The 19,700-nt window shown below is 39.4% G+C and overlaps 1 protein-coding gene across 1 annotated transcript; it reads right to left on the bottom strand.

Annotated features, from left to right (window-relative positions):
• Positions 1–13,256: 13,256 nt before the first annotated feature.
• Positions 13,257–19,700, bottom strand: GCM2 (glial cells missing transcription factor 2). Its single transcript, XM_037137294.2, has 5 exons — positions 19,611–19,700; positions 15,914–16,166; positions 15,668–15,780; positions 15,131–15,256; positions 13,257–14,177 (listed from the first exon to the last, which is right to left on the bottom strand). Exons 1-5 carry the CDS (start codon positions 19,698–19,700, stop codon positions 13,257–13,259), a joined length of 1,503 nt encoding a protein of 500 aa, XP_036993189.2.

A 19,700-nucleotide genomic window follows, 5' to 3' on the forward strand; every position in this document is an offset into this window, starting at 1 on the left:
ACAGGATGGCTATGAATGAGGCCCAACACAAAATTGTAAATTTACTTAAAATGTTATGAGATTTTTTGTGATTATATCTCACATTGTATATAATGTGTGGTCCAAGACAACTCTTCTTCTCGTGTGGTACAGAGACACTAAAAGTTTGGACACCCCTGATTTAAAGAGTAGGAGGTAATTGTGGGAGTTCAAATGAGATCTGCCCATTCTTTGCTAGATATTCAAAGTGGAATGCATGAAACTACAAGCCAGCAACAATTTTTGATTTATGATTTATTACAAATACCTGTGAAATAACCTTGAAATAATTTTCCTGGCATCTGCACAACTGATACAGGTCACTGATAACATTTGTTATTCTGTCACCATTTGCTACTCCCTTCAGATTCAGCAAATGCCTGATATAATATTTCACAGACTCATGGCAACTTATCTTCATCAGAGAATTGAATCTCCAGGGTCTCACAGTCATAGCTTACAATCATTGGTCTATCTCCCATGTTTTCCAACATTAGTGCAAAGTGTAGAAGAATGTCATTAGCTACCAAATAGCTAGTAGCAGAGTAAGAATTACAGATTACTATGGTAAACAAAAAGTCTTATAGTAACTTGGCACATCATTAGTTTTCTTTTTTCTCCATATAAAATACATTATATTTTTAATGCATAATCTTGTCTAGTCTTAAATAGTATTGATTAAATTTCATCAAAATAAATTAAACCTTCGAAGTGTGTTTTTATGGATAAGGCAGACTTTAAGTCTGACTTTTGTCCTGAAAAAATCGTGAAAGAATATGAAACAGGAGATGTATGATGGAAATCAGTGTTTGCAGTGTTGGAGTGTCACTGCTTATCTTCCTCCTAAGAATGTACTGAGTCCCATTTTGAGAGGGCTTAACTTGATTCATGATTCCAAGGTCCAGGGGAAAGGTTCTATCCTAACAAAATGCTCTTGCTTAACCAGACATATTTTTCCCCCAGTCTTTTTTCCTTTGTACCTTAAATTGGTTGATTCTAAGCAAACTTCTAGACTGTATCCTGTTTCCTGGCTCACCTTCACTCTTAATTATTTCAGATTGTAAAGAACATATTTCCCATGTTACCATACAAGTGTTCCAGGTAATTTAGAATGTCTGCTCCTGAATAAAAAATGAAAGGAAGAAACTACAGCCCTAAAACCATCGACAAAAAGGAACTGCTTCCCTGATTTTCACAGAGCACAAAATCTGAGTCCAAATCTCCACTCTCACTAAATAGCTATGTGAACTGCGGAAAAATCTATTCTCATGCTCATCATTTTCAGTTTTGTCTAAAGATCATGTTCCTAAACTGAAGACCATGTCCCTAAACTCTACACTACACTACTTAATGCCATCTCAGCACATGTAATGCCACTACTGCAAACCTTTCTACACTTTATCATGTCCCATCTGAGTCTTTTTATCTAGCTATTACTCTGTTTTTTTTTCTAGTGTTTTTTCTAACTATTACTGGACCCTTTAATCTACCTTTATTAAGTGTAATGGTTAATTTTATGAGATCACATGGTTAGGCTACAGTGCACAGTTGCTTGGTCAAGCTTTATTCTAGATGTTTATGAAGAAATTTATAGATGGGAATCAATATTTAAATCAGTAGGCTTTGAGTAGAGCATGAGATTGTCCTCCATCTCTCCATTATGTGGATGGGTCTCATTTAATCAGTTCATGGACTTAAGAGAAAAGACAGGTTGTTAAAATAAAAGGCAGTTTTACCTCAAGACTGCAACAAAAATTTGTTAATGATGGCTATTCTGACCAGTGTAAAGTGGTATCTCATTGTGGTTTTAATTTGCATCTCTCTGATAGCTGAGCATCTTTTCATGTGTCTCTGGACCCCATGTATGTCCTCCTTGGAAAAGCGTCTGTTCAAGTCCTTTGCCCATTTTTTAATTGTGTTGCTTGTCCTCTACCAGGGACCTGGACTGCAACCCAGGCATGTGCCCTGACTAAGAATAGAACCAGCAACCCTTTGGTTTGCAGGCTGGTACTCAATCCACTGAGCCACTCCAGCCAGCACAGGAAGTTACTTTAAACATATGCAGTGAATGTTTTCTGCCTCAATCAGGGTGAGGGAGTTTTAACAAAAAGCGAGTTTCAAAGCAGTCTAGGTACAATGCAGGTCTGATTCCCCATGGGAGAACTGATCCGTGGGCATGGGTCCTATCTGGGCCCATGCTACACAGAACAGCATCCTATACCTATGCACTCCTGTGTTCATAGCAGCACAACTTACAATAGCCAAGGGTGTTTGGAAGCAACCAAAACACCCATCAGTAAATGAATGGATAAAAAAACTATGGTACATTCACACAATGGAATTCTACTCAGCAGAAAGAAAGAAGGAACTCTTACCCTTTGCAACAGCATGGATGGAACCGGAGAGCATCATGCTAAATGAAATAAGCCAGGCAGTGAAAGACAAGTACCATATGATCTCACCTTTAACTGAAACCTAATCAACAAAGCAAACAAGCAAGGAGAATATAACCAGAGACATTGAAATTGGGAACAAGCTGACAGTAACCAGAAGGGAGAGGGGAGTGGAAAATGGGGGAAAGGGGTGAAAGGTTTATGGGAACAACTTTAAAGGACACATGGACAATAACAATGGTGGGTGAAAACAGGGGAGGGAAGTGGGGAAGGCTGGGTGATGGGGAAGGGTAGAGGGAAAGGCAGAAAACTATACTTGAACAACAATGAAAATCAAAAGTATTTTTTTAAAAAAGACTGCAACAAAGAAACCCTGCCTGAGTTTTCAGCTTGCTCTCCTGCAGAACTCAGAACTTCAAATCAACACTTGTCAGAAATTGTAGCCTATGGGCCTGCCCTACAGATTTCTGACCTGAAAGTCTGAGGACTATGTGTCATTTCTTTAAATCTCTATCTCTATCTCTAACGCTATTGCTATCACTATCTATATCTATCTAATCTATATGTATCTCCTGTGTGTGTATATATATATATAATCTCCTATATATGTCTTCCTCCAGAGAACCCTAACTAAAACATCAAGCAACAAAAGTTTTTCATTTTTTATCCTCCTCTTTATTATTTTCTGAATATGTTTTAGGTTACTAATACCTCACCTAATATATATACAGGGTGAAATAAGTACAAGGTGGAGCAATATTATTCCCATCTTATCATAGCCCCAGTATAATTTTGTGCTTAAGTCTTGTATAAAGAAAGAGCAGGTTTTAAGGTCCCATGTTACTATTTTGTGTCTTAAACCAGTCACTTAATTCAATCTTAGTTTCTTTGAATCTCTACGTGAAGATAATAATAGTAATTACATTATAATATTTAGTGATTGAGAATAAAGAGATACTCTACTCCAAGGGAAGAGCCAATTCTGTGGCTTTAGCAACAAGTAATCATCAGAGTCAGTTTTAAACCCACCTGGACTAATCAATGATACTTGCCACAGTGACCAGTAAGCCAACCAGAGACAGCTCACACTTCAAAACAGTTGATTAGCAATAAACTCACTGAATAACTACTTCTAAAGGGCAGCCTATCAACAAGTGCCTTACTCAAATAACGGTTTCCAAAGGTAAATATCAACAGACCTATCACTAATACCTCTGCTTCTGAACATGCACCAGTGTCTGAACTCTATGTTGGCCCCAACCCTATGTAAGCACAGCTCTTTGCTCTGCTCAGATACAGCAGCTAATGAGCACAGCTATTGTTTGTTTACAAGTAATTTCAGCTCTTTGTTTCAGGCATTCAGTGGTGGCCACATCTTTTGACAGAGAATAAAATTGGATCATATGTGAAACATATTCAGCATAATGCCTGGCATAGAGTAATCAATAAATGTTAGCTACCATTTTAATATATAATTCTATTGCTGTCCTCCAATGTTACTTTGGCTTTTTTGCTAGTAAAAACTGTCAGCCTGGGAAGAGGTTGAGGTAGATACTCACACACAAAATGACCATGAAGCCAACATCGAATTAGGCCTGGAGGTGGCTAGAGAAAAGAATAGCCAATCAAGGAGAATGATTAAGACAATAGCAGTTCGTTGGGAAGGCCTGTTAACACAGCTACATCTTGTCTAGACATGCTCCCACCTGCTTCATGAGCTGTTGTCTGAAGGCAACCCTATCATACTGCTGAATCACCTCAGAGTTCTTTCCTCAGGGGCTCCCGGTGACCCATCGAACCCTAACTGCCTGTGTGTGTTTGTTAGACCCCAAACTAGCAAGACAGGACCATTATTATCCTATTACATTTTATCTTGCTAAAATTGGTTCATTGCACCAGAATGGTTAAAATCCAATATAGAAAATGCCTTCAAACATACATTGAAGCAGGATATAACAGGGTTTTAGACAAACATATAAGGACATTTTGCTCTTCTAGTGAAAGGCTCTGCTCTGCTATTCCTTTGTGTGTGGGATCCTGCTGACAAAGAGGGGACCTGGGAAGGTAGAATATTTATTGCATACTTTAAATAAACTTTATTTTTTAGAAGTTTTAGATTTACAAAATAATTGAGAAAATGGTACAGAGTTCACCTCTGCACCCGGTTTCCTTTACCATTAACATTTTAATAATGTGTGGTATACTTGTTACAATTAATTAATACATTATTATTAAAGTTCTTATTTTATTCTGACTTCTTCAGGTTTTACCTAGTGTCCTTTTCCAGGATACCACATTACATTTAATTTTCAGACAAGTATCTCTCTCTCTCTTTTTAAAATTCTCACCTGAATATGCTTATTAATTTTTTAAAAATCCTCACTCGAGGATACACAGGGGTCCAGCACAAATAACTCCCCTTTTTATTACAAAATCTTAAATTAAAAAATCATTAGCATGTAATTCTGTAACATGACAACATCACACTGAAGCATACCATATGACATTTTAGCTGAAATGTTGAAATTAAAACTATAAAATATTACATCTATATTAGTACCCTACCAACAACAGTGAAGCAAGCCTTGCTTCTGTCAGACTCTGTATTTATTGATTTTCGAGAGAAGGAATTGGGAGAGAGAGAAATGAGAGGGAGAAGGAAGGAAGGAAGGAAGGAAGGAAGGAAGGAAGGAAGGAAGGAAGGAAGGAAGGAAGGAAGGGAGGAAGGGAGGAAGGGAGGAAGGGAGGAAGGGAGGAAGGGAGGAAGGAAGGAAGGGAGGAAGGAAGGAAGGAAGGAAGGATAAGGAAAGGAAGAGAGAAACGCCTATTGGTTGCCTCCTGTACATGCCCCAACTGGTGACTGAACACACATCCTAGGTATGTGTCCTGAATGGGATGGAACTCACAACCTTTTGGTGTACAGGATAACCCTCCAAACAACTAAGCCACGAGGCCAGGTCTAGGGGTCTTCTACACTATGAGTTTCTCAGGATTTTCTTGTTTTGATGACCTTGACAATTTTGAGGAATACTGTTTTTCAGAATGATCCCTCAACTGGATTCATCTGTTGTACAAGTGGCAAACATGAGGCCCATGGGCTGAATCTGGCCCTCCACCTTGTTTTATCCAGCCCAGCAACAGTTAACAGCTCACTTAACTGTTAGGAGTAGTTACATTTATACTGTCCTAAAATTACATTTGGCCCTTTGAAGGCAACTGTGAGGCTGATGTGCTCCCCCCCCCCCCCCCCCGTGAAAATGAGTTTGACACCCCTGATCTATTGTTTTACTCTTGCTTAGGTTGGGATTCTGTTTTTTGTAAAAGGAAAAACACAGAGGTGAAGTGCCATTTTCATCACATGATATCAAGGGTGCATACTGTCAGTATGACTTAACCACTGTTGACATTGACCTTGATCCTCTGGGTGAAGTATTGTTTGTCAGATTTTCCACTATAAAGTTACTCTTTTTTCCCTTTTCATACAATACTCTGAAAGTAAGTGACTATGAACAGCCCACAGTAAGGAGTGGGGAATTGTGCTCCGTCTCCTTGAGGTTGCAGCATGTACATTAATTAATTAGAATTATTCTGTACAGAACATTTGTCTATTCTCCCACCCACTTGTTTAATCATATATTTCTATCAGAGTGGATGCATGGATTTTTTCTATACTTTGGTTTAGAATCCAATACTATTTTTTCTTAACTATTCCAGCTTTGGCCATTAGGGGATTTTTCATATAACTTCTGTATCCTTTTTGACATGACACACATATCATTAGAGGGGTTTTGTTGTTGTTGGGTTTATTTGTTTAGCAATTTCCAGTGCTACTAGGTCTCTGGGCTCAACTCTTTCTCTTGGAAGTAGAGGAGAACTGTTTGACTGAAAGACATTGGCACATAGGAGCAGGCTGAGGCCCTTTTAACCAAGTCTACACAGAAGGCTCTCTTCTCCTTCCAGACAGAGTATGGGCAGCCTTTAGTGTTCCCCTGTCTCCATTTTCAACACGTGGTCTCAAATCCCAGCTTCAATGGGGTGGTGTTAACTATCCAGCATGTGGTACTCAGTGGATGTCCAGTGCAAATCAGCAGAATGATGAGGAGTGAATTACTTCATGAAACACATTTATTGGAAAATAATTTTCCAAACAGCAATTTCTCTGATTTTTTAAAAAAAATAACATAAAGTTTATAGTAATTGTTAAAAAATGGGATGAGATTTTTTTTAAGTTTTGAGGGCTTCTGCAAAATTTTGGTAGGCCAGTTTTCATTTTATGTTCACAACAGCATTTTGAAGAATATTTAATTTGTCTTTGCCTTAAATGTATACTGCTGAGTTAGAGAGAGTTGGACAGAAAGGAGATTTTTTTGCTCGGAGAAAAAACCAGGAGCACTGACCAGACCAGATGGGAAAAATTAGTAAGGGATTAAATTGTACTTCTTACTAATATTTCTTAGTTATAAGAATATACATAACATTATCCTCTGTATTGAGAACATACTCTATTTTTCTAAATTATATTTTATTGATTATGCTATTACAGTTTTCCCAATTTTCCCCTTTGTCCCCCCTCTGCCCTGCATCCCCTAACCCTCCAGCATCTCCCCCACTTAGTTCATATTCATGGGTTGTACATACAAATTCTTTTAGTTCTCTGTTTCCTATACCATTTTTGACTTTTCCTCATCTATTTAAAGCCTACCAATTATGCTGCTTCTTCCCTGTACTTTTTTTCCCCTATTCCTCCCCTCCCCCCTGAAGACCCTCCATGTGATGTCCATTTCTCTGATTCTGCTCCTGTTCTAGTTGTCTGCTTAGTTTTTGTTTTCATTGTTTTTCTTACCTTTTAGGTTCATTTGTTGATAGTTGTGAGTTTGTTGTCATTTTAATGTTCATAGTTTTGATCTTCCTTTTCTTGGATAAGTCCTTTTAACATTTCATATAATAGTGGCTTGGTGATGATGAACTTTAACTCAAACTTATCTGGGAAGCACTTTATCTGCCCTTCCATTCTAAATGAAATCTTTGCTGGATTGAGTCATCTTGGATGTAGGTCCTTGCCCTTCATGCCTTCAAATACCTTTTTCCACCCGCTTCTTGCTTGTGAGGTTTCTTTTGAGAAATCAGCTGATAGCCCTATGGGTACGCCTTTGTAAGTCAGTGTCTCCTTTCCTCTTGCTGCTTTTAAGACTGTCTCTTTGTCTTTAATCTGGGGTAACCTAATGATGATGTGCCTTAGTGTGTTCCTCTTTAGGTCCAACTTCTTTGGGACTCTCTGTGCTTCCTGGACTTCCTGAAAGCCTATTTCCTTTGCCAGATTGGGGAAGTTTTCCTTCCTTAATTGTTCAAATAAGTTTTTAATATCTGGCTATTGTTTGTCTCCTTCTGGTACCCCTATGATTTGCATATTGGAACGTTTCAGGTTGTCCCAGAGATTCCTCAGCCTCTCTTCATTTTTTTAAATTCTTGTTTCTTCATTCTGTTCTGGTTGGATGTTTATTTCTTACTTTTGTTCCAAATCATTGCTTTGAGCCCTGGTTTCCTTTTTGTCACTGTCGGTTCCCTCAATATTTTGCTTTATTTCATTTTGAGTATCTTTTATTTGTTCTTTAATTTTTTGACCAAGCTCAATCAGTTCTGTGAGCATTTTGATTACCAGAGCTTTAAATTCTTCATCAGATAGGTTGACAATCTCCTCATTGCTTAGCTGTCTTTCTGAGAATTTGCACTGTTCTTTTATTTGGGCTACATTTCTTCCCTCGGGACCCTGATAAGTCGTAAGGGAGTGGGGAGCTCAGGTACTCACCTGAGCAGAGAAAACCTCTTTGCTATGCTGCAGCACTGCCTGTGGGGGAGGGGCCAGAGAGGGAACAATGCACCCTGCCTGCTCCTCTCTAGCCCACTTTTCAATGAACTTGAACTTGCGTAAGACTGGAAGTTTCTCCCACCACAGCAAATGCCGTAGTCCATAGCTGCCTCTGAGTCTCAGGCTCCCCTTAAGTCAGCCCCTCCCGCACAGCCTGCGGGCTCACTGCAGCCAGCCCCGCCCACGCAGTCCGCAGCCTCACCGCAGTTTCTCCCCATCTGCCGCCTTACCAGTATGGTTGTTCTGGTTGATTTTTCTTTAATTCTGTGGTTGTTGGAGTTCCGTGCCATTTGATTTTCTGGCACTTCTGGTTGTTTATTGATTTTAGGCTGGTTGTTTTCCTCCTTTCGGTAGTGTGAGGAAGTGAAGGGTTTCTACCTATGCCTCCATCTTGGCTGGAACTAAAGAACATAATTCTTTACAAAAAAATGTAAGCTCCAGGCTTGGTATCCATTACTTTATCATCAGCATCTAGAACAGTGCACAGCACATTGTAGGTGCTCAAATATTTGCTTGAATAACTGATCACAAATATGTTCATTATGTCCCTCATTGGTGTGGCTCAGGGGATTCAGTGCTGGCCTGCAAACCAAAGGGTTGCTGAGGCTTTGATTCCCAGTCAGGGCATACACCTGGCTTGTGGGCCAAGTCCCCAGTTGGGTGCATGTGAAAGGCAATTACACATTGATGTTTCTATCTTTCTCCCTCCCTTCCCTCTGTCTAAAGGTAGACAAATATACTCTTTTTTTTAAGGTTTATTTATTTTTAATTTAATTATTGTTCAAGTAGTTTTCTGTCTTTTACTCCCATCCTAGCCCACCCCCCCAGTACTCCCCACCTCCCTCCCATTTTCACCCCCCTTAGTTTTTGTCCATGTGTCCTTTATACTTGTTCCTGTGAATCCTTCCCCTTTTTTCCTGAAATCCCCCCCCCCAGTCATTGTCAGCCTGTTCTCTATTTCAGTGTCTTTGGCTATATTTTGCTTGCTTGTTTGTTTTGTTGTTTAACTTCCTGTCAAAGGTGAGATCATATGGTATTTGTCCTTCAATGCCTGGCCTATTTCACTCAGCATAATGCTTTCCAGTTCCATCCATGTTGTTGCAAAGGGTAGGAGCTCCTTCTTTCTCTCTGCTGCATAGAATTCCGTTGTGTATATGTACCACAATTTTTTGATCCATTCATTTACTGAAGGGCGCCCAGGTTGCTTCCAACTCTTGGCTATTGTAAATTGTGCTGCTATGAACATTGTGGTGCATAGGTTCTTTGAAATTGATGTTTTAGGATTCTTAGGATATAATCCTAGCAATGGAATTGCTGGGTCAAAAGGCAGGTTCATTTTTAGTTTTTTTAGAAAATTCCATGCTGTTTTCCATAATGGTTGCACCAGTCTGCAATCCCACCAACAGTGAACGAGGGTCCCCTAAAATCTTAAAAAATATATTCATTATGAATATGGACAAATATATTGTCTATTTTTAAAAATAGATTCTTTAGAAATGAGAACAATATCATATTTATTTTAAGTATATTCTTATGGCTGAATTAAAATACTTGTAATCAAGAAGAACATATTAATGAATATAGTCATGGAATATATTCATATTCATGAAGAATGCTTCCATAAAGAATATTTCACAAGAAAATTAATTTTGAGGTAATTTGAAGAATATATACATGAAGAGTTTTGGAAGAAGAACATTTTAATAATGAAATACTAACAAGAAAAAAAATCTTAATAAAAAAAGAAAAATGGATGAAGAAAATATTCATGAGAATGTTGCTTATCTTCTCCCTCCCTTCCTCCCAGGTTGGACTTCTGAATCTCCCTGCCCATCACTCTTCCTTTGGCAGATGCCCAACCTTTCCAGCTGCAGAGACATATTCACAGCTTTAATGTTTTCAACAGTTCTAAGATTAGAAAGGAAATGTTCTTAGGAACACTTTAAAAATATTACCATGCAAATGATAATGTAACCTTGCCTGCCATTTAACATGCTGTTTGGCATATATTATTTCCCTTGTTTGCTAGAAGTTTCTTGAAGGCAGAGGCCCCAGATTATGCTTCTTTATAATTCCCATAGTGAGCACTTTGCATGTGGCTGGTGAATGAATATATTCTGTTGAATAGGTCACAATTTTTTAGTCAGTTTTGTAGATATTAACAGAGGCAAACTTGGATTTTTTTTAAATTCACAAAACTAAAACATAGAGTTTTAGGAGGCCTTGTTAGACTTTTATGATGACTGTGATACTCGTGCAGTGAGGACAATAACCTACAAAGCGGAAATGGTTGTGCTTACAAGAGCACTTGAGCCTGAAAACCAAGACTGGAATAGATGATTTCTGCACGTCCCTTTCTTGTGTCTCACTTCTGGGTGCACTTGAATTAATAGGCTTTTTTGCTACATCTTAGCAATAGCCAGGAAATGTCTTTAAAAGCACAGTGCTTAGAGTGGTTAAAAGAAGAAATTCAGGCAGTTTATGGAAACCTGAATAAGTAATATAATTTATTAAATCAGCCATCTCCAGGCAGAAGTCTTTTTTATTTTTCTTAAACCTAACCCTTAAGATTCATTAGAAAATTGAATGTTTATTTTTTGTAGGAAGCCAGGTGGCATTTTTACTCAGTAATGTCCTTCTGGTACATGAGTTGGGAGAACCACGGGTGGCTGAGGTCTGAGAGCAGCTTCTTCAGTCTCTTCTCTCCATGCCCAGCCCCAGAATGGCTCATTTTAAAAAAGATTTATCAAACTGTAAACCAGAATGTTATGTAGGTAACTCAACTCTCCAAGGGGATCAGAAGACCAAGCTTTAATAGGCCAATTAATGAAAAATCCATTACTGATATATGATACAAAGAACATTCTTTCGCTTTAACCAAGTGGTATAGAAATATGAATAAACAGGGTGACTATTAGCTGAAGAGGTTAGCATTAGGAAATCTGGTTCACTGTTCAATGTGGTTTGTAAATAGAAATGCTAGAGGGTGATTTTTTTCGCTTTTAGAAATCTTTATTAAATTTATCTATGATGTTTATACTATCAAGGATAATAAAAATATATTCTTTCCCATTAACTAGACTACACAGTTAAAATAAATGTTATTTCCTTATAAAGTTCAGGAACCAATAGTTTTAAGTAAAGACGTTTTTAGCCTCTCACTTCATCAAATGTCATATTTTGAACAAGAGTGAAATTAAATTATAATACTTTACCAAGTAGGAGTGACAGGTATAGGACATCTAGTTAAATTTGCATTATAGACAAAAAATGAATAGTTTTTGTATATCCACACAATATTTGGAATGTACTTATACTCAATATTACTTGTTATTTATCTTAATTCTAATTTAACAGAGCATCCTCTATATTATTTGCTAACTTTGGCAACCCCATCACCAAGGCAGACATCACCTCACATTTGTTAGAATGGCCATTATCAAAAGGGCAATATAACAAATGTGGGCAAGGACATAAGAGATTGTGCACTGTTGGTGGGAATGAACATTGGTAAAATCACTATGGAAATAGTATGCAGTTCCCTCAAAAAATAAAATATGGAACTACTGTACCACATGATAAAGCAACTCTACTTCTGGGTATTTATCTAAAGAAAATGAAAACACTAATTTGAAAAGATATGTGCACCCTACCCCTATGTTCATTGAGGCACTGTTTACAATAACTGAGCCATGGAAACAACCTAAGCATTTGCCAACAGATGACTGGATAAAGGGAAAGTGGCTTATTAGGGCTCACTTCCCTAATAGCCTCCTCACTCTAGTTGAAGTGACTCTCATAGCCATGTTCATTCCACTTTAATTTTTCCCTTAACAGGGGTCAAAAGGTACAAAAATAAATAAATTACAAAACTGCTAGGTATACTAATATGTTTTAATCTATCATAACAACTATTTTTGAAGTCATAATATAAACAATATTTTTTGTATTTCTGTTTTGATGTAACTTAAGCATCAACTATGTTACTTTACAACTTACTATATTTAATTGAACAGTATCAATTAATATTTATGAGAAGTAACAAAGAAATGGTAAAACTATATTTGAATAAAACATCTCAATTCTAATTTTGAAACCTAATCAGAAAAAATATATGATAGTACAATAAAAATCCATGAAATGCACATCATTGTTAGGCTGTATCTGTTATGAAAACATTCATCAATATTAATAAGAAATATTCAGGTGACAATGGAAAACAAAAATTTCTTGAAAACAACTGCATTTTATCATTGCAATAATGTAGCTTTAAAAAAAGATTTTATTTCTTTTTAGACAGAGGGGATGGGAGGGAGAAAGAGAGGGAGAGAACATCAATTTGTGGTAGCCTCTCACATACTCCCAGGTGGGGAACCTGGCCTATAACCCAGGCATGTGCCCTGACTGGGAATTGAACCTGCAACCCTTTGGTTCACAAGCTGGTGCTCAGTCCACTGAGCCACATCAGCTAGGGCTAATATAGATTTTTTAAAAACCTCTAGATATATACTTTGGAATTAAAATGACCAAAATTACTCCCTGAAACTATTTTAACAGGCTTTACATGCTAAATAAAAATCTTAAGAAGTGACTCAGATTTTGAGCCAAGCAACTCAGTTCCTATTAAAATATTGAAATACAGGGAAAAAAAGAGATGTGACTCAGGAGGTAAGAGTGTATAGATTTCTTTCTGAAACTATTTGACAACTTCAAAATGCCAAATAAAGATTTGTGAAATCTTTAGATTCCCTAATCTAAAGAACTTGATATAAGATTCCCTAATATATTGGTCTAATGGAAGAAGGCTTAGAATGAGAACCAGGCTCAGTTAGGAGAGTTACATTCCAGACCTAATTCTGTGGGTGTAGCAGGTTTAAAAATGCACTACAGAAATATTCCAGCTCAACAGGAGAGAGTTGCCATTTCATGTTCCATTGCAGGCATGGATACCAATATTATGTGGTACCCAGGTTTGCTGTTTAAAAGTCCTCATTGTCATAGCTAAAGAATGGGCTAACTCGATCTAAATAACTGAGTGTAGACCCCATTCCAGATGCACACACATCCCAGGTCTCTGCTTTGTCTGCTCTGGAGGCAGCTGATTCTTGAGGAAAAGCCACAGTAGATCTGATGGCCCTGCAATCTCCGGGAATTTTCAATGAAAATGACATTGAAGGAGAGGCTGCCCTTGTGACTGAGGCTGGAAGGTCCAAGGCTTCTGGATAGATGGATATCGGGGTGTTTTCAGAAGCATGGTTAAAGGCTGAAAGGCTCTTCGCTTCCCGCACATTGTCGCAGTATTTCAGAGCAGGGGGCTGGTAGGCTTGGTAGGACACTTTGGTGGTGGTAGTGATCACGGTCTGTAGGGAGGGAGCGCCTGGGGGGGGAGTGGTGAGGTACCTGCAGGGAAGCTCAGGGTTATAGTAGGGGCGATTGGCTATGGCCTGGAACTGCCTAGGGTCAGTCCTCTCACCAAGGCAAGGTTTTCCAAGAGCTGGTTTCCAGCCATGTTGTTTATTGGTGAAATCACAGCTTCTCTGGAAGCTGCTATATGACTTGATGTTATATTGTAGTGCATTCAGATGAATCCAGTCTGATTCATTAGCATTATTGTTGGAATATGGGCTTACATTCGCATAATCTGGACCTGTTAATTCATAGTTACAAGGTGGTTTATGCAAATAGACTCTTGGGTTTGGATATTTCTGAAAGGGTAGCATTACATCTCCTTGAAAGGTGGCTAGGTCACAGGTAGCCTTGTAAGTATCAGAGTCTGAGCAGGAAAGACAAGACTGCCCTACCATTGGAAAGCCAGTGTCAGTAATTATATCATGTTCTTCTGTATTTTCCAGGGCAGATATGTTGTTGAAATGTCCACTGTTGTCTTGATCCTCTCCAGCCTAAAAAGTGATATAAATTTTTATTTGTAAATAAAATGCAAATTGCATGGACACTGTCACCTGTAACAGAAGCCAACCAACCAAATGAAAATAAACTTCCAATTGGTGAATTCTGTGTTGTGAGTACTGCACAACTCAGGTACTTGATTTGGGCACACGGGCCAGCGGTTGTGTACTTGAGCTTGCTCAGCCATGAATAAGACACTGCTACAGACACGAGTCAACAGCAGCCAGGCAGGATGAGTCTGAGTGTCAAATTATAGGGGAGTACAGGACCATTTTATACTATGTTTGTAAAAGTGGAGACTCCGGAGTCTGACACAGATCAGGGTTCAAATCCTGAGTCTGTTCATTAATTGAACAAATTACTTAACCTCTATGAGGCTCAGGTTCGTAATTTTTAAAATGGGGTTCAATAATGGTAACCTCCAAGACTTTCACAACATTTCACGTGTGAAACTTTAGACCTTATGTGCCTGGTACATAGAAAGTACTCAGTGTCAGTTTCTCTTATCCTCAGACTAACACTCTGCCTGCTTGGCATGCTCTGGTTAAAAAGCTAAACTGGATCAAGTTCCACAAACAAATTTGATCTGTTCTATGTACATAGTGTAAAGGACTCTCTCAAAGGACTCACTGTTGGCATGCACATTTCTTTCTTTGGAACCACTGGATCCTCCCCTGCCTAACTGTCCTTTTATCAGGATATAGCATACATCCTTACTATATTACTATTGACTGTGGAAAGTTTGCTTTTTTTAAAAGAAGATAAAACTAAAAAGATTATTCAAAATGGTGATTCAATGACACTTTGTTGGAGATGTATAATTTTCACAGATAATCAAATCCTTCTAATTAATGTATGACATTGATGTTTTATATAATTACCACTGCATATTGTGGTAATATACAGTGTAAACACAGACCAGAGTGTAATGTCAGCTCCCCATTACCTCCGGTTTTCGAATTCTCTTTCTCTGGGGTTGGTAAAAAGAAGCCATTTGTCTCTTGATGGCACTTCTCCTAGCTTCTGTCTCCGATTTACTCTCTGGTCGTGGGTGATCGTGAACTCCCTTGGCCTGCATAAAAAAGGTGGCAATGTTGGTCAAAAATTGTCTCTTTCCCAAGGTCCCAAGTTGCTATTTGCCTTCTTCAAACTGACAGGGAAAAAATTCTTGAACTAATACAATAGCATCAATAATAGACACCTTCAAAGATTACCTAACAGTCCTTTCACCATATTAAATAAACTAAAACTACTACATGGTTTGCGATCTCTCACACTTTGGGAGCATACTCCTTCCTTTCACAGTAAGGAGCACACTAATTATCCTAGGAGCCTGGAAAGGCCCTGGGGGGCCCAGCACCTTTTTCTGGCCATGAGAGCTATATTTGGAGTGGTCTAGAGTTCTCAAGGCATATCCCAGGTGGTTTGGTCCCTACTGTGTGATGAAAATATACATCACAAATGGTGGTGTCACTCCGCCCACCTGAAAAAATATGGCGTTGCCCTCAAGCCTCCAGAAGTTGGTCACAGGGTAGCCACTGTGCCCTCGACAGGGAATCAGTTCCAAAGCAGAATGGCAGTTTGGGCATGCTCTCTCTGCAAAGACAGAGGGGAAAAACATTAATAACAGCCCTAACCCCAAACCCCTTGGAAGGAAGAAAGGATAAATTAGTTTGGATAGAGGGAACTCAGGACTGCAGGGCTGCCCACCCCAGGCCCACAGCCTCACTCTGCTGCTTCAGCCGCGCCTTGTCGCAGATGGCAGGCCGCAGCTGCAGGCGGGAGCCATCTGGCAGGGCACAGGCCCGCACACACACCACCACACCCAGGCAGGACTTCTTGAGGATGTGGCCGTTGTGGTTGTTGGTGTTGCGCATGGCCCAGCCACTCAGGTGGTGCTGCGCCTTCTTCTCATCACTGCGATAGACGAAGCGCACATAGCCATCTGGCCACTCGCAGAAGTGGTCAAAGTGGGCTGGCTCCTGGGAAGGCGCAAAGAAGGAAGGGTGGTCAAGTTCATCAAGACCAAACCCAGCACACTGCATTCATAATTGTCTCAAGGACAATAGAATAAAAATTGGGTTGTTTTAGATCCAGAAATGTAAAACTCACAAACTATGCCATCACAAAATGCTACTCATCCTGTCTGTAATGCCTTTCTGACAGTTGGCCTAACTGATGTTAATATAGTGCTTATCGTCTAAAGGCTGTACACATATCAATTCATTTACACTTCATAACATACAAACAAGAGGTGATATTATTATGCCCATTTTACATAATAAGAAGTGGATGCCAGAAAGGTTAACTGACTTGCCCAAAGACACACAGCTAGTAAGAGCTAGCTCTAGGATTTGAACCCTAGCAGTTAGACTCCAGAGCCTGTTTTCCTTATCACCATGTTATAACCCTTCTTGTGTGCTTCAATGTTGAAAACATTTTCAGATGAAGTATCAAAGTGCCAGGGCAAAAAGTGATTGGGATGCTCTCTCACTGACATGCAGTTGAGCCTGTGAACAGCTTTACTTCAATGCAGCACTTTCTCTTCACATGCTCTCGGCTCTCTCCCAAACCTGTCAGTCACTTCAGCAGTGATACCCAGAGCAACGACAGAGAGGCGACAACAGCTTCCCTCTTCCTCCCGACTTAGCTCTCCAAGTTTACAAGAGCAGTGCAATGAAGGACCTACGCATCCAGGTAAACCCCGGCACCGAGAACGAGACCTCCACCTGGAGCAACAGGGATTGTCATTTTCAACAAAGAGCCACATGGCTCCAATAATAAGTTATATCTAAAATGCTGATCACTGCTTTACTGTTCATGGTTGGTGGTCTTTGTCCATATTACGCATTGCTTATACTGCAATGTTATTCTTACATATGTTTAATATAAAATTACCCTTTAATTAGCACTTACTGACCCCTCTCTAAAGAGTACCTGATACAGGGGTCAGTAAACAAGGGACCGTGGGCTAAGTCCAGCCTGGCACATGTTTTAGTATAACCTACAAGCTAAGAATGACTTTTAATTATATTTTTATATCATTAAACTTTTAAATTACATTTTTTGACATGAAAATTATATGAAATTCACATTTCGGTACCCATAAGTAAAGTTTTATTGGGATATGGCCGTGTTTGTTTGTCTCTGTGTTGTCCGTGGTTGTTTTCATACTACTACGTGGAAGAGGGTGTTTGGGAAAGAGACGGCATGGCCCACAAAGCCACATTATGTCATATTTACAGTCCTCACAGCAATGTTGCATGACAGGCATCATCACTCTTATTTAATAGATAAGGAAATGGAAATTAGAGAGAGAATCTTCTACAGTGGCATAGCTGGGATTTAAACAGAAGGCTGTGGCAGCCAGGCCCCACTGGCTTCGCTGGCATGATGGAGGCGCAGACGAGCATTATCACAGTAATAAGACATTTGCAACGTCTCTCCCTTCCACCACCCCAAGAAAATTAGATCCAACATTTACAAAGCAAACATATTCTCAGTTGGACAGTTTGGACTTGTCTACATCATCAGTATTGTACAGTTTAACAGTAATAGGTAGGTGGACAATTTTGTTTCCAAAACCACATGGGTATTGATGAAATCACTATTATTATTAAAAGGCACTATTATATTTTATGGAAATATTATAATTGACTATAAATTAATAGATTGACTTAATGTCAGTCACAAATGAAATATATAATGATATGCCATCAACTCTAAGTTTTTACTGAATGCTAATATCTTTGTTGTTAAAGTGAACATTACAATTGAAAGAGCTTAGTAACAAATTGACAACTTTCCAGAACAGAGTATTTTTAGCACTGCCCTATAAGTGTATAGACTAGACCCCCACCTCTCATACTAGCTACCAAAGTTATGACACCAAAAATTAGACCACAGAGGCAGTGTTCCTAAGTCAAAACAAGAATGGAGGACTCCGGGATTGGGTTTCATTTGCTCTAATTTGTGGGCACGTGTGAGTGCACACACTCACACACCGACAAGCAAGGACACACTGAACAGGATTGCCCAGAGCTTAAGATTGTTATCTAGTTTTGCCCCTTGATGACAGGTGAGTAGGCTGAGACAGGCAAACTCAGTAACTATCTCAAGGTCATACAGCCAGTTTAGCTCTGCTTCCTTCAGTTAACCAAAACAGGGCAGGAAGGCTAAGTTTTTCCAGTTTTCTTCACTCAGCCCAGTGCATCTGCCCCTTTTGAGATGCCACACACACTCCCTGCTTAAGAACCAGTTTCCAAAAGGAAAAATTACTCAAGTTTGTATAGGGAGTCTTGAAAATGCTTGAAAGAGAAGCCATCTTTTCATTATTTGGATGTGGCTCTTTTCTAAAATGCAAAATTAGATTTTTTTTCCTGTGAAGATTTGTGTGGATTAAAGTCAGTGAGAATGAATGAGATGCCCTCGTACTGTGGTCTACTTTCACAAAAATGGTAGTGTGGCTGTAAAGTAGGCAAACTTTAAAACAAAACAAAAAAAAACTTTCTACGAAAACGACATCCAAAACAGCGTTGATCTCTTTGACAGGTTACACAGCTTTGCTAATTAACTGCTATCCATGTGAGCATCTGTATGGTGCCTAGTAGATGCTGAATGAAGGAAAAGTCATTCCGATGCCACAACACTTGCCATTGCTTGGGAAGCCATTCCCATCCTCTCTCCAGAACTTTAATGTCATCATAGGACCGAGAACGTTAAAGTCACGCCTTAGTTTTGGCCCCAAACCAGTATAACAAAGCATAAATTCCTGGACTTGGCTTTAAACCACTTTGCTCCATTAAACCAAACCAAAACAAATCCACCCTAAAAGGACAGAAATTTTCTTGTCATGTTATGCCCCAAATCGGGGTTCCAGGCCTCTAGACTTGGTTAGCATGACAATGCCATTTCTGAGGAGCTGTGCTTCATCCAGGTGTCCCAGGACATCTGAATAAATTGCCCAAATCCTAAATCATGCTATTTGTTTAAGGTTTCGGTCACCATCTCCGAGATTACTACAGCCTGTCTCACAGTTTTGCTGCATGAGAAGCACCTTGGCTGAGATTCTCACCTATCTTTCTCACAGATTACAAAGAATAGATAAGGAGAGGATTGCTTGATTTCTGCCTTAGTTAAAGGAAAGTAAGGAACCAGCCGTTCCCTTCCAGAGGACTGGAAACTTGGAGCTGGACTGAAAGTTTCCACTGCTTTCAGTGTTTTCCCACAGGCTGGGGGAAAGAGCTGGGTGAAGATATACCTCTAATCCCAACTCTGCCCGTTGTAGAGTCCATTTACACTTGAGGACTCTCATCCGTTTGTTGGTGCGGGCGAGTGTCCTCTGCCCACAGTCTCTGCAAGGACTTGAATGCCACCCTCCTTCTTTGGACAGCACTACTTGTGCGCTCACGCCAGGTATCACACACCTGAGGCATCTGCGGGTCGTTGATGTCCCAACTGAGCTTCATCCCATAGGAGTGCGCACAGTCCGCCTTCTGCCCCTCTCCCGTCGGCAT

The sequence above is a fragment of the Artibeus jamaicensis genome, unplaced genomic scaffold (genome assembly GCF_021234435.1).
Source record: "Artibeus jamaicensis isolate MK-2021 breed Jamaican fruit bat unplaced genomic scaffold, CSHL_Jam_final contig_335, whole genome shotgun sequence".
NCBI lineage: Eukaryota > Metazoa > Chordata > Mammalia > Chiroptera > Phyllostomidae > Artibeus > Artibeus jamaicensis.